Source organism: Staurois parvus, unplaced genomic scaffold (genome assembly GCF_062004578.1).
Source record: "Staurois parvus isolate SC_StPar_1 unplaced genomic scaffold, SC_StPar_1.0 ptg003240l, whole genome shotgun sequence".
Taxonomy (NCBI): Eukaryota; Metazoa; Chordata; class Amphibia; order Anura; family Ranidae; genus Staurois; species Staurois parvus.
This window is the reverse complement of record NW_028321036.1, coordinates 54,222-75,637: the sequence shown is the minus strand read 5'-3', so window position 1 is coordinate 75,637 and position 21,416 is coordinate 54,222. Positions and strand designations below refer to the sequence as shown.

General features: G+C 52.9%; 1 protein-coding gene across 1 annotated transcript in view; it reads left to right on the top strand.

Moving 5' to 3' along the window:
• Positions 1–21,416, top strand: part of SYMPK (symplekin scaffold protein) — a gene marked incomplete at its 5' end in the record, with an annotated part of 47,746 nt that overhangs the window by 10,971 nt on the left and 15,359 nt on the right. The window contains 4 exon segments of the mRNA XM_089667393.1: positions 1,873–2,023; positions 2,105–2,321; positions 7,552–7,702; positions 8,704–8,930. Coding sequence (XP_089523519.1) covers positions 1,873–2,023; positions 2,105–2,321; positions 7,552–7,702; positions 8,704–8,930 — 746 coding nt within the window.

Below are 21,416 nucleotides of genomic sequence, written 5' to 3'. Positions count from 1 at the left end.
ATATATATATATATATATATATATATAAATATATAAAACTTAGTTACATCTTTGTTCTGTAAATATTTTTATTGCTCCTGTTTGACCTTTTAGTAATCTTTTTTTCTGAAAGTGTTGAACTGTTTCCATAGCTCTTTATTGCAACTCATGAATTCCTGCCTCTAAAGAAACGCTACTGTGCTTGTTTAACCCTCTGTATAACCAGCCTGCGGACCGTTATATACAGACGATTATCTCAATCATTAGAGTGTTATTGCTGATTTTGCCGAGTTTCCTCTTTCTCCGTACAAAAAGGAGGTGGTGGCAGTGTGAAGGGTTAATTGCGTAATTAACCTGACCCAGTAACAATTGCTCAGATGGCCGGTACATCGATCTGTATCCATTAGCTGGAAAATCTTTGTGTAGGGTGCCGCTGGGTGTGGCATTGTTACGCACGTGACATCGCGGTTTTAGATTGGCTAGTCCTTCGGTCATGAGTTGGTGAGAAGGTCTGGGATCTGACGCCGCGATTGTGACTCTCCATTGTGTTTCTTAAAAAATATGTCCACAAGACAATTCAGATGATCCAGGCCTTTGGCTGGGTGATAAGTGTGAAGAACTCCAGCCTTCCCTTCACCTGGAATACTTGGATCTGGTCCTGGACACATCCCAAGCAAACGTTTTCTACCAGAAAAGAATGTTCTTTAAGAGCACATATACAAATCCTATCCATAGGACATCGAAGATGGAGACTCTTCATGAAGGTTCTAGGCCCAATAGTAGCCTATTTCAAAGCAGTACCATTCACCCAATTTCCTTCAAGAACGTTCCTACCAAATGTCTTTTCCTGGGACAAGCAGGCTCCTTCCCTCGATTTGCCAATACTTCTGTCCAGCCAAGCAAGGAGCTTCCCTGTCTTGGTGGATCATCCAGCCCTAACAATGGGGAACCCTTCCTTCCCTATCACTGGAAAGCCATCAAACCCGGTGCTACAGGATAGAGGAGTCAGTCCGGGACTCTGACCTTGCACTTTGATCCCAAAGATTACTTTGTACCGTGCGTTCTAGCCGTCCTATCATCAGGTCTGGACCAGAACTTTGCCTTAGGTTCTCCGAATAGACAGGTCCCCACCTCACCCATTGCCTAGACCTAGGTTTTAGGGATCATTGTTCTGAGATGTGGCCTGCTCCAATGGGGGTTAGATGGAGACCTGAGCTGTGATGGATGACCTGGAAATATTAGTAACAATGTAATAAAGTACACTTTGCCCCGCCTTCCTTTTTTGTGTGAACAGTATTACTGCCTTCTCTCGTTTCTCTCCCGCCCCCTTGTTCCCTCTCCTGCCCCCTTGTTCCCTCTCCCGCCCCCTTGTTCCCTCTCCCGCCCCCTTGTTCCCTCCCCCTTGTTCCCTCTCCCGCCCCCTTGTTCCCTCTTCCTTGTTCCCTCTCCCGCCCCCTTGTGCCCTCTCCCTTGTTCCCTCTCCCGCCCCCTTGTGCCCGCCCCCTTGTGCCCTCTCCCGCCCCCTTGTTCCCGTCCCCTTGTGCCCTCTCCCGCCCCCTTGTTCCCGTCCCCTTGTGCCCTCTCCCTTGTTCCCTCCCGCCCCCTTGTTCCCTCTCTCTTGTTCCCTCTCCCGCCCCCTTGTTCCCTCTCCCGCCCCCTTGTTCCCTCTCCCGCCCCCTTGTTCCCGTCCCCTTGTGCCCTCTCCCTTGTTCCCTCCCACCCCCTTGTTCCCTCTCCCGCCCCCCATGGTCCCCTGTCACTTCCTTCCTCTTTTATTGTCTTCTCATCCCCTCTCTCATTCTTCTGTTCATTCTTCCCCCCCCCCCAGTTTGTCGCCTTTCCCCTTCCCCCTGGCGTGGGTTGTGAAGCCTTTGCCTGTTCCTCTCTCGGCAGGTCCTCATCAGTATGGTCTACCTCCCGGACACCATGCCGGCCTCCTTCCAGTCCACCTACACTCCAGTGGAGTCTGCTGGGACAGATGCTCAGATACGACATCTCGCTCGTCTTATGGCCACACAGATGACTGCGGCTGGCATTGGTCCAGGTGAGGGGTCAGTCGATTGTTGAGCGGTGATATGAATGTGGAGAAGAAATGTCCTGATGGTGGTCTTCATGTCATCTACAGGTGCGGAGAAGGTAACAGAGACACCCACAGAAGTGGTGGAGGAAGAAAGCTCAAAGCCGGAGGCGGTGGTGATCAAACGAAGGGTCTCTACACTCGTCACCACCGGCCAGGCTATCTCTGTGCTGGGCTCGCAGTTTAAGGGCCTAAAGGAAGAAGACGATGGAGCCCCGCTTGCCAAAAAAAGACCTGAGCCAATCTTGCCGGCCACACAGATCAGGTACAATGGAGACATGTTGGCATCTTCTACATACCAATGTTACTGTATAGAAAGTATGGCGGCCACCATTCCACACCATGATATACGGCTCAGTCCTTGGCATCCATTGGGAGTGTTGTGGGTCCTCACTGGTCTGTGTGTCTGAAAGCGGTACTGAAGCCGGGTCACCGGTGCCGAGCATTAGATGGTACTCACAATACTCCAGTACCTACAACCGATACCTCTGCGGTGCAATTGGAGCCATAGAAAATGAATGGAGCAGATCGCCCCTCAGATCACCCCTCAGATCACACCGCAGATCACCCCTCAGATCACACCGCAGATCACCCCGCAGGTCGCCCCTCAGATCACCCCGCAGGTCGCCCCTCAGATCACACCGCAGATCACACCGCAGATCACCCCGCAGGTCGCCCCTCAGATCACCCCGCAGGTCGCCCCTCAGATCACCCCGCAGGTCACCCCTCAGATCACACCGCAGATCACCCCGCAGGTCGCCCCTCAGATCACACCGCAGATCGCCCCTCAGATCGCCCCGCAGATCACCCCTCAGATCGCCCCTCAGATCACACCGCAGGTCTCCCGTCAGATCGCTTCTCAGGTCACCCATCAGATGGCCCCGCAGGTCGCCCCTCAGATCGCCCCGCAGGTCTCCCGTCAGATCGCTTCTCAGATCGCCCCTCAGATCACACCGCAGGTCGCCCCTCAGATCACACCGCAGGTCGCCCCTCAGATCGCCCCACAGGTCTCCCGTCAGATCGCTTCTCTGGTCACCCATCAGATGGCCCCGCAGGTCGCCCCTCAGATCACCCCGCACCCACAGGGGAACTTCATGTAACTCGAGCAGGAGTCGCACTGCATTCAGGATCGCCCCGCAGGTCGCCCCTCAGATCACACCGCAGATCACACCGCAGATCACCCTGCAGGTCGCCCCTCAGATCACCCCGCAGATCGCCCCTCAGATCACACCGCAGATCACCCCTCAGATCACACCGCAGATCACCCCTCAGATCACACCGCAGATCACCCCTCAGATCACACCGCAGATCACCCCGCAGATCACCCCGCAGGTCGCCCCTCAGATCACCCCGCAGGTCGCCCCTCAGATCACCCCGCAGGTCGCCCCTCAGATCACACTGCAGATCACACCGCAGATCACCCCGCAGGTCGCCCCTCAGATCACCCCGCAGGTCGCCCCTCAGATCACACCGCAGATCACCCCGCAGGTCGCCCCTCAGATCACCCCGCAGGTCGCCCCTCAGATCACACCGCAGATCACCCCGCAGGTCGCCCCTCAGATCACCCCTCAGATCACTCCGCTCATCTATTCACCCTTTTGTACACTCCCCTCATCTATTCACCCTTTTGTACACTCCGCTCATCTATTCACCCTTTTGTACACTCCGCTCATCTATTCACCCTTTTGTACACTCCGCTCATCTATTCACCCTTTTGTACACTCCCCTCATCTATTCACCCTTTTGTACACTCCCCTCATCTATTCACCCTTTTGTACACTCCCCTCATCTATTCACCCTTTTGTACACTCCCCTCATCTATTCACCCTTTTGTACATTCCCCTCATCTATTCACCCTTTTGTACACTCCGCTCATCTATTCACCCTTTTGTACACTCCCCTCATCTATTCACCCTTTTGTACACTCCCCTCATCTATTCACCCTTTTGTACACTCCGCTCATCTATTCACCCTTTTGTACACTCCGCTCATCTATTCACCCTTTTGTACACTCCGCTCATCTATTCACCCTTTTGTACACTCCGCTCATCTATTCACCCTTTTGTACACTCCCCTCATCTATTCACCCTTTTGTACACTCCGCTCATCTATTTTTTTCACGGGGAAGACACGGCGTGGGGGACATTTTTGCCGAAATTTATGACAACATTTTGAGTTTTAAATTTTTTTTTACTGGACATGTTTAATAGCAAAAAAGTCCAAAATATTGTTTTTTTTTTTCTCAAAATTGTCTTCTTTATAGCGAAAAAAATAACCGCACAGGCGATCAAATACCACCGAAAGAAAGCTCAATTCATGGGAAAAAAAGGATGGAAATTTCATTTCAATGCAGCGTTGCATGACTGCGCAATTGTCTGATAATGTAACACATCGCCGTAATGCAAAAAAGGCCTGGTTGGGAAGGGGGGAATCCTCAGGAAAGGGAGGGGGAATGGGGAATCCTCAGGAGGGGGAACCGGGGGATCCTCAGGAGGGGGAACCGGGGGGAATCGTCAGGAAAGGGAGGGGGAATGGGGAATCCTCTGGAGGGGGAACCAGGGGGAATCGTCAGGAAAGGGAGGGGGAATGGGGAATCCTCTGGAGGGGGAACCGGGAATCCTCTGGAGGGGTAACCGGGTGGAATCGTCAGGAAAGGGAGGGGGAATGGGGAATCCTCTGGAGGGGGAACCGGGGGGAATCGTCAGGAAAGGGAGGGGGAATGGGGAATCCTCTGGAGGGGGAATCGTCAGGAAAGGGAGGGGGAATGGGGAATCCTCTGGAGGGGGAACCGGGGGGAATCGTCAGGAAAGGGAGGGGGAATGGGGAATCCTCTGGAGGGGGAACCGGGGGGAATCGTCAGGAAAGGGAGGGGGAATGGGGAATCCTCTGGAGGGGGAACCGGGGGGAATCGTCAGGAAAGGGAGGGGGAATGGGGAATCCTCTGGAGGGGGAACCGGGGGGAATAGTCAGGAAAGGGAGGGGGAATCCTCAGGAGGGGGAATCGGGGGGGAATCCTCAGGAAAGGGAGGGGGAATGGGGAATCGTCAGGAAAGGGAGGGGGAATGGGGAATCCTCTGGAGGGGGAATCGGGGGAATCCTCAGGAAAGGGAGGGGGAATGGGGAATCCTCAGGAGGGGGAATCGGGGGGAATCCTCAGGAAAGGGAGGGGGAATCGGGGGGAATCCTCTGGAGGGGGAATCAGGGGGAATCCTCAGGAAAGGGAGGGGGAATGGGGAATCCTCAGGAGGGGGAATCCTCAGGAAAGGGAGGGGGAATGGGGAATCCTCTGGAGGGGGAACCGGGAGGATCCTCAGGAGGGGGAACGGGGGGCTGGGCGGATCCTCAGGAGGGCTTAAAGAAATAACATTTGAAAAGACCTGAAACTGTTTTTCGGATTTTCAGACAGGACTGTCTAACACATACATGGCAGACTCCCCAGGCATGGTGCGCTCCCTGTGCCCGCTCTCGCTTATGATGGCCATACACAAGCTGATTTTTCTTTAGAACGTTGGATTCTCTAATCCTCGGTGGCGTCAGACTGACGTTCATTTCTGACCGCAGTGACGGGAATATTGGAAGGAGCAGAACAGAGACGTTTTCTCCATCACGTTTTCGGAGCGTTTCTGGGTCTTCCTCCAGGAATTCTTTCTAAAACTGAATGTTAGAAGTGAATGTTCAGCCAATCTTCGTCCAATCATCGAATGGCACGTTCTCTGAAAATCGATGTGTGTGGCCAGCGTAGGGCACGGGGTGGCAGCAGCATGTCATCATGATGGGGTCACACAACCAGAAATGACCCCTTGATGGTCCAATGGCGGCAGATAATCCGCACTACAAGGATCATTAATATTCTCTGATCTCAGGTAGGATTGTAACCGGGGGGAGGGGGAAATACTCCTTTTATATTCACCCCTCCCCCTCCAGGGGATCCCGCCCCCTTCCTGACCAGGCCATTTTTCCCCGTGAATTGATCGATCTTGCGGTGAATTTCATCTCCTCTGCGGTTCTTATTTTTTGCGCTATAAACAAGAAAAGACCGAAAATTCTGAAGAAAAAAACTTTTTAACCTTTTGCTATAAAATCTATCAAGTAAAAAAAAAAAATTTTAAATGTAGTTTGCTGCGTCTTCGGTAAAAACAAATCCCGATACGTGGCGATGAATCGGATTACGGGAAGGTTATCGCGTCTACAAAAGGCGGGAGAGAGACGGGGATTTTTAATTTTTTTTTTTATTTTTTCTACTAGTAATGGCGGCGATCAGCGACTTATAGCGGGACTGCGGCGGACATTCTGACACTGGGGGGGGGGCTGACTTGGTGTCACTGACATCCCCAATGACACCAATACAGTGATCAGTGCTAATAAAAGCCCCGACAGTGTACTAATGGACCTGGGCAGGAAGGGGTTAATGTGAGGGGCCATCAAAGGGTTAACTGTGTGCTGTGTCACTCGGAAGACATGCTGCTGTGCGGACAGATACAAAGCAGCATGTTACTGGATTCGTTCTTCCAGATCTTCGCCTTGTTTTACAGAAAGGAAGACTAGCGAGCCGCAATGCTGTAATCACATCTTCTCACTTTTCAGAGGGGAAGCAATGATAGCTACACATCTGAATGAGCCCCCCGCATCTCTCTAGATCCCTGCCCCCCTGAGAGCCCACTGACAGTCCTGACACCAGTGATGTAGTTGCAGCTTTCCCACAGTTTCCTCACTGACACCGATGCAGCACCATTGTTTCTCTTAGCAACACCACCGGCGCGGAGAGCGTTTTCCTGCCGGTGACACCGCCGGCGCGGAGAGCGTTTTCCTGCCGGTGACACCGCCGGCACGGAGAGCGTTTTCCTGCCGGTGACACCGCCGGCACGGAGAGCGTTTTCCTGCCGGTGACACCGCCGGCGCGGAGACCTTTCTTTCATCACCACGGTTAGCCCGATTTGAGCTCTGATTTCACACTGCGGCACACATTGTCGCACATTCCACAGATTACATACATATTCCTGCGTATGCCGCTCTTAGCTGCCTCCATGGGGGGGGTCAGTTCTCCATCCTCCCTCTGGGCAGTGGGTGACCTTGTCCCAGGAGATGTGTAGACAGCACAGAGGTCATCACTGGGGGGGGTCTGACCTGCCTCCTCCATGGGGGGGGGGGTCAGTTCTCCATCCTCCCTCTGGGCAGTGGGTGACCTTGTCCCAGGAGATGTGTAGACAGCACAGAGGTCATCACTGGGGGGGGTCTGACCTGCCCCCTCCATGGGGGGGTCAGTTCTCCATCCTCCCTCTGGGCAGTGGGTGACCTTGTCCCAGGAGATGTGTAGACAGCACAGAGGTCATCACTGGGGGGGGTCTGACCTGCCCCCTCCATGGGGGGGTCAGTTCTCCATCCTCCCTCTGGGCAGTGGGTGACCTTGTCCCAGGAGATGTGTAGACAGCACAGAGGTCATCACTGGGGGGGGTCTGACCTGCCTCCTCCTAACTGGCTGCAATTCTCTGGTTCAGGCCGAGCGGAGCTGCCGGGCGCAAGAAGATCTTTAAACTGAAGGAAGTTTTGCAGCCGCTGACAGAGACTCAGATCCAGGAGCTGAAACTGGCCGCTGTGCAGAGGATCCTGCAGGCCGAACGCAGCATTGGTGGCAGTGGAGCTGCCCAGGTAGGTACTTACCTACCACATGGAGACATTGGGCCCCAGACGTCACCCCGACACCGTGCGTATCCAGAGGGGTCCCCCGACACCGTGCGTATCCAGAGGGGTCCCCCACCCCAACACCGTGCGTATCCAGAGGGGTCCCCCACCCCAACACCGTGCGTATCCAGAGGGGTCCCCCACCCCAACACCGTGCGTATCCAGAGGGGTCCCCCGACACCGTGCGTATCCAGAGGGGTCCCCCGACACCGTGCGTATCCAGAGGGGTCCCCCGACACCGTGCGTATCCAGAGGGGTCCCCCGACACCGTGCGTATCCAGAGGGGTCCCCCGACACCGTGCGTATCCAGAGGGGTCCCCCGACACCGTGCGTATCCAGAGGGGTCCCCCGACACCGTGCGTATCCAGAGGGGTCCCCCGACACCGTGCGTATCCAGAGGGGTCCCCCGACACCGTGCGTATCCAGAGGGGTCCCCCGACACCGTGCGTATCCAGAGGGGTCCCCCGACACCGTGCGTATCCAGAGGGGTCCCCCGACACCGTGCGTATCCAGGGGTGTCCCCGACACCGTGCGTATCCAGGGGGGTCCCCGACACCGTGCGTATCCAGGGGGGTCCCCGACACCGTGCGTGTCCAGGGGGGTCCCCGACACCGTGCGCGTCCAGGGGGGTCCCCCGACACCGTGCGCGTCCAGGAAGGTCCCCCGACACCGTGCGCGTCCAGGGGGGTCCCCCGACACCGTGCACGTCCAGGGGGGTCCCCCACCCCCCGACACTGTGCGTCACCAGGCCCCACCTTTGCTGTTGTGAGGAAATAGAATCTAGAGTCTTGACTTTGAGACGCCTATGAATATGATTTCTGTCCCCCCATAATACCCCAGACATCTGTAAATGGAGGGCTTTGGGTGTTTTCAGTTGCTGGTTCCTCGGAGGCGGACCCTTTGTGTGCCTCTATGAGATGGATTTCTGTGTTCAGTGAACACAAGACCTGACCCTACTATTCCTGCAGATGCGGGTGAAGGTCCTCGCTCGTTTGGTGACTCTTTTGGATCCATCTTTGAAGGCTGAAATCTTGGCCCACTTTCTGAGTGATCCCAGGGGCCGCCTGGACCTGGCACTGGCCTGGCTTTACCAAGAATACTGTGAGTACCAATCCGGGGCTGGAGAAGAGAGCTACCAGGAGTGTCTGATTGGAATCCTCACTGGTCTACAGGAGCGCCCTGACCAGAGAGACGGGTGAGTGATGATTGGTGGTGACAATGATTGGTCGGTGGAGATAGGTGGTGTTGGTGGTACAGGGTGGTGGTAATGATTGGGGGGGGGGGGTGTATGGTGGTGGTGGTGGTGATAATGATTGGTCGGGGGAGATAGGTGGTGGTGGTGGTACAGGGTGGTGGTGATGATTGGGGGTGGGGGGATTTTGACAAAGGGGTTGGTGGTGGTGATGATGATGGGGGGGGGGTTTATGGTGGTGGTGATGGTGGTGACAATGATTGGTTGGTGGGGATAGGTGGTGTTGGTGGTGATGATTGGTGGTGACAATGATTGGTTGGTGGGGATAGGTGGTGTTGGTGGTGATGATTGGTGGTGACAATGATTGGTCGGTGGGGATAGGTGGTGTTGGTGGTGATGATTGGTGGTGACAATGATTGGTCGGTGGGGATAGGTGGTGTTGGTGGTGATGGTGGTGACAATGATTGGTCGGTGGGGATAGGTGGTGACAGTGATTAGTCGGTGGGGATAGGTGGTGTTGGTGGTGATTGGTGGTGACAATGATTAGTCGGTGGGGATAGGTGGTGACAGTGATTAGTCGGTGGGGATAGGTGGTGGTGGTGGTACAGGGTGGTGGTGGTGATTGGGGGGGGAGATTTTGATGATGGGGTTGGTGGTGGTGATGATGTTTGGGGGGGGGTTTATGGTGGTGGTGATGGTGGTGACAATGATTGGTTGGTGGGGATAGGTGGTGTTGGTGGTGATGATTGGTGGTGACAATGATTGGTCGGTGGGGATAGGTGGTGTTGGTGGTGATGGTGGTGACAATGATTGGTCGGTGGGGATAGGTGGTGGTGATGATTGGTGGTGACAATGATTAGTCGGTGGGGATAGGTGGTGGTGATGATTGGTGGTGACAATGATTGGTCGGTGGGGATAGGTGGTGTTGGTGGTGATGGTGGTGACAGTTATTAGTCGGTGGGGATAGGTGGTGGTGGTGGTACAGGGTGGTGGTGGTGATTGGTGGTGACAGTGATTAGTCGGTGGGGATAGGTGGTGGTGGTGGTACAGGGTGGTGGTGATGATTGGGGGGGGGAGATTTTGATGATGGGGTTGGTGGTGGTGATGATGTTTGGGGGGGGGGGGTTTATGGTGGTGGTGATGGTGGTGACAATGATTGGTTGGTGGGGATAGGTGGTGTTGGTGGTGATGATTGGTGGTGACAATGATTAGTCGGTGGGGATAGGTGGTGTTGGTGGTGATGGTGGTGACAATGATTGGTCGGTGGGGATAGGTGGTGTTGGTGGTGATGGTGGTGACAGTTATTAGTCGGTGGGGATAGGTGGTGGTGGTGGTACAGGGTGGTGGTGGTGATTGGTGGTGACAGTGATTAGTCGGTGGGGATAGGTGGTGGTGGTACAGGGTGGTGGTGATGATTGGGGGGGGGAGATTTTGATGATGGGGTTGGTGGTGGTGATGATGTTTGGGGGGGGGGGTTTATGGTGGTGGTGATGGTGGTGACAATGATTGGTTGGTGGGGATAGGTGGTGTTGGTGGTGATGATTGGTGGTGACAATGATTAGTCGGTGGGGATAGGTGGTGTTGGTGGTGATGGTGGTGACAATGATTAGTCGGTGGGGATAGGTGGTGTTGGTGGTGATGGTGGTGACAGTTATTAGTCGGTGGGGATAGGTGGTGGTGGTGGTACAGGGTGGTGGTGATGATTGGTGGTGACAATGATTGGTCGGTGGGGATAGGTGGTGTTGGTGGTGATGATTGGTGGTGACAATGATTGGTCGGTGGGGATAGGTGGTGTTGGTGGTGATGGTGGTGACAATGATTGGTCGGTGGGGATAGGTGGTGGTGATGATTGGTGGTGACAATGATTAGTCGGTGGGGATAGGTGGTGTTGGTGGTGATGGTGGTGACAGTTATTAGTCGGTGGGGATAGGTGGTGGTGGTGGTACAGGGTGGTGGTGGTGATTGGTGGTGACAGTGATTAGTCGGTGGGGATAGGTGGTGTTGGTGGTGATGGTGGTGACAGTTATTAGTCGGTGGGGATAGGTGGTGGTGGTGGTACAGGGTGGTGGTGGTGATTGGTGGTGACAGTGATTAGTCGGTGGGGATAGGTGGTGACAGTGATTAGTCGGTGGGGATAGGTGGTGTTGGTGGTGATTGGTGGTGACAGTGATTAGTCGGTGGGGATAGGTGGTGGTGGTGGTACAGGGTGGTGGTGATGATTGGGGGGGGGAGATTTTGATGATGGGGTTGGTGGTGGTGATGATGTTTGGGGGGGGGTTTATGGTGGTGGTGATGGTGGTGACAATGATTGGTTGGTGGGGATAGGTGGTGTTGGTGGTGATGATTGGTGGTGACAATGATTGGTCGGTGGGGATAGGTGGTGTTGGTGGTGATGGTGGTGACAATGATTGGTCGGTGGGGATAGGTGGTGGTGATGATTGGTGGTGACAATGATTGGTCGGTGGGGATAGGTGGTGTTGGTGGTGATGGTGGTGACAGTTATTAGTCGGTGGGGATAGGTGGTGGTGGTGGTGGTACAGGGTGGTGGTGATGATTGGAGGGGGGGAGATTTTGATGATGGGGTTGGTGGTGGTGATGATGATTGGGGGGGGTGGTTTATGGTGGTGGTGACAATGATTGGTCGGTGGGGATAGGTGGTGGTGGTGGTGATGATTGGTGGTGACAATGATTGGTCGGTGGGGATAGGTGGTGTTGGTGGTGATGGTGGTGACAGTTATTAGTCGGTGGGGATAGGTGGTGGTGGTGGTGGTACAGGGTGGTGGTGATGATTGGTGGTGACAATGATTGGTCGGTGGGGATAGGTGGTGGTGGTACAGGGTGGTGGTGATGATTGGGGGGGGGAGATTTTGATGATGGGGTTGGTGGTGGTGATGATGATTGGGGGGGGGTGGTTTATGGTGGTGGTGACAATGATTGGTCGGTGGGGATAGGTGGTGTTGGTGGTACAGGGTGGTGGTGATGATTGGTGGGGGGGTAGATTTTTATGTTGGGGTTGGTGATAATGATTGGTTGAGAGGGGGGGGGTGGTGATGATTGGGGGGGGGGAGATTATAATGGGATTGGTGGTGGTGATGATGGTAGGGGGTGGTGGTGGTGATTATGATGGGAGAGGTGGGGGGGGGGGTGATTGGTCGGGTGGTGGTGATGATGATTGGTTGAGGGGGTGGTGATGATTGGGGGGGGGGGATGATGATGGTAGGGGGTGGTGATGATTTTGATGATGGGGGATGGTGATGATTATGATGATGGGGGGTGGTGATGATTATGATGATGGGGAGAGGTGGGGGTGATGATGATGGAGTTGGTGGGGATGATTGAGGATGGGCAGTGGTGATGAGGATTGGAGGGGGGGGCGGATGATGGGTGTCGTGATGAGTATGATGAAGGGGGGGTGGGTTTGATAGGGTTGGTGATGATGATTATGATGATGGGGTTGGTGGCAGTGGAGTATCTGTGTTTTGTGCTGCCCTAGGCAACACAAAAATCGTCCGCCCCCCCTTTGCGGAGAGAGCCTGACACCAACCAACACCACCCCCCCACCCAACCGAGAAAGCCTTCCACCACCCTCCTTACACTGGCCACCCCCAATCACCTTGACAGCTCCAGACATCTCCTGGGGAGAGTCGGGCTCTGCATACACCGTCAAGCAGCCCGCAGCCTCTCTCAGATCCCACCTGATCCCCTTGCTGCGTGTGTCCCTTTTTCTGTCCCTTCTACCAGGGGGTGGTACTGCCCCCCCTGTAAAATGCCGCCCTAGGCAAATGCCTTGTTTGCCTTGTGGTAAATACATCCCTGGTTGGTGATGATGATGATGATTGTTGGTGATTATTGGTGGAAGGGGGGATGGTAGGGGGTGGGGTGGTTTTGAGGGTTGGTGGTGGTGATGGTGATTATGATGATGGAGGGGGGGATGTGATGGTGATGATGATGGGGCGGTGATTGGTGTGGTGATGATTATGATGGGGGGGAGGGGGGTTTGATAATGAGGTTGGTGATGATGATGGGGGTGTTGGTGATGATGAATGTTGGTGATTATTGGGGGGGGGGTGGTAGGGGGTGGGGTGGTTTTGAGGGTTGTTGGTGGTGGTGATGATGAATATGATGATTAAGGGGGGGGATGTGATGGGTGTGGTGATGATGGGGGTGTTGGTGATGATGAATGTTGGTGATTATTGGGGGGGAGGATGGTAGGGGGTGGGGTGGTTGGGGGAGGGTTGTTGGTGGTGGTGATGATTGTTGATTATTGGGGGGTGGGGTGGTTTTGAGGGTTGTTGGTGGTGGTGATGATGAATATGATGATTAAGGGGGGGGGATGTGATGGGTGTGGTGATGATGGGGGTGTTGGTGATGATGAATGTTGGTGATTATTGGGGGGGAGGATGGTAGGGGGTGGGGTGGTTGGGGGAGGGTTGTTGGTGGTGGTGATGATTGTTGATTATTGGGGGGTGGGGTGGTTTTGAGGGTTGTTGGTGGTGATGATGATTATGATGATTGAGAGGGGGGATGTGATGGGTGTGGTGATGATTTTGATGATGGGGGGGAGGGGGGGTTGGTTAATGAGGTTGGTGATGATGATTGTTGGTGATTATTGGGGGGGGTGTCACGTACCTGATTGGAGACTGAAATGACGAGGTCGGCCTCACTTGTGTCACTAGCCCTGACCCCACTGGAAGTAGAACAAAGGGTGCCTAGGGACTAGGGCAGGGGTAGGCAACCTGTGGCTCCCTAGCTGTTGTGGAACTACATTTACCATGAGGCATTGCAACATTACAAAACTGACATTTACAGCTATGACTTGCAGAGGCATGATGGAACTTGTAGTCCTGCAACAGCTGGAGAGCCGCAGGTTGCCTACCCCTGGACTAGGGGGACAAGAGCGCCAGCAGATGTTTGCAGCTCTTACAGTTGGGGACTGGAAGACTGATGAACCTCCGCTTCAGGCACCATAGTAATATGCAGAGCTGGTATGGTGGGTCGCCAGGTGTGCACCAGAGCAAGGAAGGAAGCAGGGATGGGAGACAGGAGCAGTGTCAAAGGTATAGCTAGGGTCATCAACGGGCAGACAGCGAGGTGCCAAAGTCAGGAGTAGAGCCGAAGTCAGGAACCAGTATCAAGCAGAAGAGTAATCAGAGTCAGGTCAGAAACAAGCCGGGTCAGCAACAAGGAAATCGCACAGGAACGAGCAGGAAACAGGGAACAGCTGAAGACCAGTCAGCACTCAGCACAGGCAGAGACACCTCTTAAATAGTCCGTCTGGCGCCAATCTTTGCCGTGCATGATCATGCATTTCTGTGCGCATGCTCACTTCTATTCACCAGCCGTCTCACGGGAATTCCCTTACATTGCCCCCCCCTTAGGGGGGCTACTACTAAAGCTTGTTTTTAGGGATGGAGATGAAGGTAAGCCTGCACTAGCCGTGAAGCGTGGACATTAGCGGATGGTTTCCAAGAATTATCCTCTGCACCGTAGCCTTTCCATTTGATGAGGAACTGGGTCTGACCACCCTCTTTCTACAGTCCAGGAAAGCTTCTACTTCATATTCCTCATTCCCTTCGACAAGCAGTGGAGCAGGAGATTCTGGACCTAGATCTGGAAATAGACTTGGAACTGTTGGTTTTAATAAAGAGACATGGAATACCGGATGGATCTTCATATTCTTTGGTAACATTAATTCAAAAGCTACAGGATTAATCTTTCTTTTGATTGTAAATGGTCCCAGGTACCTCGGACCAAGCTTCTTTGAAGGACAGCTCAATTTCAAGTTTGTTGTAGATAGCCAGACCTTATCTCCTGGTTTCAGATTCAGATTCCCCCTTCTTTTTCTGTCCAAAAAAATCTCTTGTTATTTGCCTGAGCCTCCAAAATATTTTCTCGTAACATTTGACCATTCCTATTGAGGAAATCCAGCCTTTCTTGTACCGCCGGGACAGCGGGTTCCACTGGCATTTCAGGGAAGAATGAAGGATGGTATCCATAGTTGGCATAAAAAGGGGACTGTTTGGTAGCAGAGTGGATGGAATTGTTATATGCAAATTCTGCCAATGGAAGGAGAGACGACCAGTCATCCTGTAAGAAGAGAAACATCATAGATACTGTTCAAGGGTCTGGTTTGTCCTCTCAGTTTGCTCATTCGTTTGCGGATGATATGCAGAAGAAAACCAAAGTTCGATCTCTAGTGCCTCACACAGAGCCTTCCAGAACTTAGAGGTGAACTGCACTCCCCGATCGGATACGATATTGCTGGGCATACCATGTAACCTCACAATCTCTTTAATGAAAGCAGTCTCAGCAGCAGAAGGAGTCCCTCTCAGGGCTATGAAATGGACCATCTTTAACAGATAATCAACCACAAAAAAGATGGTGGTGAACCCTTCAGATGGGGGAAGCTCTACAATAAAGTCCACAGAAATCATACTCCATGGTTTTTCAGGTACTGGAAGGGATTCCAATAGGCCCCAGGTCTTGGCTCTATCAGACTTGTTTTGGAGGCATACTGAGCAAGATCTCACGTAATTTTTACAATCATTCATTAAGTCTGGCCACCAGAAGGAATGGGAGACTAAATTTGAGGTCTTGTGGATCCCGAAGTGACCCGCTAAAGGATGGTCATGGCATCTTTTAAGAATGAGAGTCCTGAGTTTTTCCGGTATATAAATCTGCTCTTTGTGAAGATACAGGCCGTCCCTTAGCTGAAGATGCATTTCCAAGGGGGGTGGATTATCATCAACCGCTCCCTTTATTTTTGATACAAGGTCTGCTTGCAGGAGTAAAAAGTTTTTAGCTGGCAGGATCGTGTCAGGTTCGGATGGTATTATTGGGTCATGAAACATGCGTGAGAGTGCATCGGGTTTGCCGTTCTCTGATCCTGGATGGTATGTCAAGTGAAACACAAAGCGGGAGAAGAAAAGTGCCCATCTTGCCTGCCGTGGCCTTAGGCGTTTTGCAGTTCTCAAGTATTCCAGATTTTTGCGATCTGTAAAAATGAGGATAGGGTGTGAAGCTTCCTCCAGCAAGTAGCGCCATTCCTCGAGGGCCACCTTGATGGCTAACAGCTCCCTGTCCCCCACGTCCTAGTTCCTTTCAGGGGAGCTTAACTTTCTAGAGAGAAAGGCAACAGGGTGAAGGAGGGACTTGGGTCCCTGTCGTTGCGACAATATAGCTCCAACAGCATTTTCAGAAGCACTAAGTTAAGGCAGGATCTGGGTGCTTCAGGATAGGAGCAGAGGTGAACAAGGTCTTTAGTTGTTCAAAAGCTGCGTGAGCCTCGGGAGTCCATTTGAAGGCAACATGTTGCCTGGTTAACTGCGTGACTGGTGCAATGATACCTGAAAGGTTCTTAATGAATTTCCTATTGAAATCCCACAAAGCGTTGTACCACTTTCCTGTCTCCTGGAACGGGCCACTCTAATACAGAGGTCACTTTTTGAGGATCCATAGCAATGCCATCGGGAGTAATCATAAGTCCGAGGAACTGAATGGTCTGTTTCTCAAATTCGCACTTTTCAGCTTTGGCATAGCGGTGATGTTGGTGTAATCCAGCCAGTATCTTCTTCACATGGTCCCGGTGTTGTTCTATTGAGCTTGAGAAGACGAGGATGTCATCCAAATAGACAATGATAAATAAATCAAGATAGTCCTGGAATATATCATTAATGAAATGTTGGAATGTTGCTGGGGCATTACAAAGGCCAAATGACATCACCAGGTATTCAAAGTGCCCAAAGCGTGTTCGAAAGGCCGTCTTCCATTCATCCCCTTCACGAATTCTGACTAAATTGTATGCACCTCTCAGATCTAGTTTTGAAAAGACACATGCCCCTCGTAGCCTTTGGAACAATTCGGGAATCAAGGAAGAGGATAACTGTTATTTAGATCACGATAGTCCACACATGGTCTAAGAGCATGATCTTTCTTTTCGACAAAGAAGATGCCAGCTCCCGCTGGTGATGTAGAGGGCCGAATAAACCCTTTTTCCAGGCTTTCATCTTTGTAATTCCGGAGGACCTCTAGTTCCAATTCGGAGAGAGGGTAAATTCGCCCAAAAGGGATCTCAGCACCGGGTAAGAGTTAAATAGGACAATCGTAGGGCCGGAGCGGGGGAAGAGCATTGACACTCTTTTTGTTGAATACACCCAAGTAATCATGGTAGACAGCAGGGACAAGTTTCATCGTCTCTGAATGAGGATGAATGCTAAGAGGAGGAGTCACTGCGCATGGTTCCTTCGGAATGCAATGGTTCTGACAGTATTTGGAAGAAAAGAGGATTTCCCCGGAGAGCCAGTTAATGGATGGGTTGTGCGCCCTTAGCCAGGGCATGCCAAGGATGACCGGAAACATTGGGGAGGTTATGACATCCAGACGTAGACGTTCCTGATGTCCTGAGGATTAGTGGCAGAAGATTGGCATAGTCTCTTGCGTCACTGGGCCAGAACTGATACCAGAGCCATCAGCCAGATGGACCGAAAATCTTTGTTTCTTGGTACACAGAGGGATATTGTATTGATGAGCAAAGGTAGAATCCATGAAACATCTACAGGCACCAGAGTCTATAATTGCTAAAACAGAAATAGTTCTTCCAGCAAGTTGCAAGTGAAGAAGGAAGGGGGAGGTGTGTTTGACTCGTTCCTTGTGTGTGCATCATATGGAACCAGCTAGGAGAGGGCTTAGGAGGTCTCACTGGAAATGTCAGTACATAGTGACCTGCATCACCACAGTAGAGGCAGAGGTTGGAGTCTTGTCATCGAAGACGTTCAGTAGAGGATAGAGGTGGTCTCCAAAAGCTCCTATGAGGAGAATTACGAAGCCCCCTTTTGCTGGAGAGTATGTCTGATGCGACAGCAGTGGGTGAAGGGACAGAAGTCTCTATTTCAGAGCAAATCAAGACATACCTGCTAGTTCTTTCACCCCGCCTTTCCCGGAGCTGTCGGTCAATTTGATTGGCAAGGTTTATCAGGTCCTCTAGCCTGGTTGGTACCCCAACTCGGGCAAGCTCATCTCTCAAGATGTTAGAGAGACCAAGGTGAAACTGATGGCGGAGAGCAGACTCGTTCCATTGAGTGTCGGAACTCTATATACGGAACTCGGTGACATATTCCTCGAATAGGCCTTTGGCCTTGCTGTAGCTTGCTAAGCATAGATTCTGCAGTCTGATGACGGAAGGGATCAGAGTAAAGTTGTGACATCGCGGAGAACGAGTGCGTAGAAGTCAGAGCTGGGTCATGTCGCTCACGAAGGTGGTGTGCCCAGGATTGGGGTTCATTCTAAAGGAGTGAAATAATGAATATCACTCTGGTGCCTTGTGATGCAAAGGTTCTTGGGAGCAGAGAAAAGTATAGCTCACAGGAATTGCGAAAGGTTCGGAACTTCCTGCGGTCTCCCGTGAAATACTCAGGTACTGGCACCCGAGGTTCTGGTGGAGACGTTCCATGAATCATGCTGAGCTCTGTCTGGGTAGTTTTGTCTGAGACTGCAGAAGGACCCATGGCTGGTGAGATATCTGACTCGGGTACTGGCACCCGAGGTTCTGGTGGAGACGTTCCATGAATCATGCTGAGCTCTGGGTAGTTTTGTCTGAGACTGCAGAAGGACCCATGGCTGGTGAGATATCTGACTCAGGTACTGGCACCCGAGGTTCTGGTGGAGACGTTCCATGAATCATGCTGAGCTCTGGGTAGTTTTGTCTGAGACTGCAGAAGGACCCATGGCTGGTGAGATATCTGACTCAGGTACTGGCACCCGAGGTTCTGGTGGAGACGTTCCATGAATCATGCTGAGCTCTGTCTGGGTAGTTTTGTCTGAGACTGCAGAAGGACCCATGGCTGGTGAGATATCTGACTCAGGTACTGGCACCCGAGGTTCTGGTGGAGACGTTCCATGAATCATGCTGAGCTCTGTCTGGGTAGTTTTGTCTGAGACTGCAGAAGGATCCATGGCTGGTGAGATATCTGACTCAGGTACTGGCACCCGAGGTTCTGGTGGAGACGTTCCATGAATCATGCTGAGCTCTGGGTAGTTTTGTCTGAGACTGCAGAAGGACTAATGGCTGGTGAGATATCTGACTCAGGTACTGGCACCCGAGGTTCTGGTGGAGACGTTCCATGAATCATGCTGAGCTCTGTCTGGGTAGTTTTGTCTGAGACTGCAGGAGGACCCATGGCTGGTGAGACATCTGACTTGGTTGGTAGTTGGTTTTCCATGGGCTCAAGGTTTCTTTGCAAACTCTGCACCAAGTAAGACAAGGCAGAGATTGATTGACAGATGTCCCCAATTGCAGAGGCCTCCCTTTCAGACTCCATCACTGGCTGACTGGTACTGTCACGTACCTGATTGGAGACTGAAATGACGAGGTCGGCCTCACTTGTGTCACTAGCCCTGACCCCACTGGAAGTAGAACAGAGGGAGTCTAGGGACCAGGGGGACAAGAGCGCCAGCAGATGTTGCTTGCAGCTCTTGCAGTTGGAGACTTTGGAAGACTGATGAACCTCCGATTCAGGCACCGCAGTAATATGCAGAGTTGGTATGGTGGGCCGCCATAGCAAGGAAGGAAGCAGGGATGGGAGACAGGAGCAATGTCAAAGGTATAGCCAGGGTCATCAACGGGCGGACAGCGAGGTACCACATCATAAACAAGCCAAAGTCAGGAACCAGTATCAAGCAGGAGAGTAATCATAATCAGGTCAGGAACAAGCCGGGTCAGCAACAAGAAATCACACAGGAACAAGCAGGACACGGGGAACAGCTGAAGACCAATCAGCACTCAGCACAGGCAGAGGCACCTCTTAAATAGTCCGTCTGGCGCCAATCTTCACCGTGCGTGATCGTGCATTTCTGTGCACATGTGCACGTCTATTCACCAGCCGTCTCACGGGAAGTGGGGTGGTTTTGAGGGTTGTTGGTGACGATTGTTGATGATTTTTTTTGGGGGGATGGTAGGGGGTGGGGTGGTTTTGAGGGTTGTTGGTGGTGATGATTATGATGGAGGGGGGGGATGTGATGGTGATGTTGGGGGGGTGGATGATGGGTGTGGTGATGATTGATGATGGGGGGAGGAGGGGGGTTTGATAATGAGGTTGGTGAGGGGGGGATGATGGGGGTGTTGGGTATTATTTGGGGGGGGGGGGGAAGGTGGTGATGGTGATTATTTGGGTGGTTCTGAGGGTTGGTGGTGGTGATGATGATTATGATGATGGGGGGGGGGATGGTGGTGGTGGTGGGTGTTTCTGTTCTGAGGGTGGTTGGTGGGGATGATGGGGGTGTCGGGGGTTTATTGGGGGGGGGATAGTGGTGGTAGGGGGGTGGGGTGGTTTTGAGGGTTGTTGGTGGTGATGATGGGGGTGTTGGTGATTATTAGGGGGGGTTCTGAGGGTTGTTGGTGATGATTGTTGGTGATTATTGGGGGGGGAGTGGTGGTTGTGGTGGGGGTGGTTCTGAGGGTTGTTGGTGGTGATGATGATGGGGGTGTTGGTGATTATTAGGAGGGGGGGTGGTTCTGAGGGTTGTTGGTGGAGATGATTGTTGGTGATTATTGGGGGGGGAGTGGTGGTGGTGGTTGTGGTGGGGGCGGTTCTGAGGGTTGTTGGTGGTGATGATGATGGGGGTGTTGGTGATTATTAGGGGGGGGGATGGTGGTGATGGTAGGGGGTGGGGTGGTTCTGAGGGTTGTTGGTGGTGATGATGATGGGGGTGTTGGTGATTATTAGGGGGGGGGGATGGTGGTGATGGTAGGGGGTGGGGTGGTTCTGAGGGTTGTTGGTGGTGAGGATGATGATTATGATGATGGGTTGTTGGTGGTTATTGGGGGAAGGGGGGGGGGGGGTGGTGGTTGTCTGAGGGTTGTTGGTGGTGATGATGGCTATGATGATGGAGGAGGAGGGGTAGTTCTGAGGGTTGTTGCAGGTGATGATTATGATGATGGGGGTGTTGGGGATTATTGGGGGGGGGGGGGGGGGGAGTGGTGGTGTGGGGGGGGGGGTTTGAGGGTTGTTGGTGATGATGATGGGGGTGTTGGTGATTTTTACAGGGGGGATGGTAGGGGATGGGGTGATTCTGAGGGTTGTTGGTGGTGGTGGTGATGATGGGGGTGTTGGGTATTATTGGGGGGGGAATGGTGGCGGTAGGGGGTGGGGTGGTTTTGAGGGTTGTTGGTGGTGATGATGATTATGATGGGGGTGTTGGGGTGATTATTACGGGGGGGTGGTAGGGGATGGGGTGGTTCGGAGGGTTGTTGGTGGTGATGATGATGGGGTTATTGGGGGGGGGGGGATGGTGGTGGTAGGGGGTGGGGAGGTTTTGAGGGTTCTTGGTGGTGATGATGGTTATGGTGGGGGTGTTGGTGATTATTGGGGGGGGGGGGGTTCTGAGGGTTGTTGGTGGTGGTGATGATGATGGGGGGGGGGGGGAATGGTGGTGGTAGGGGGTGGGGTGGTTCTGAGGGTTGTTGGTGGTGATGATGATGGGGGTGTTGGGGAT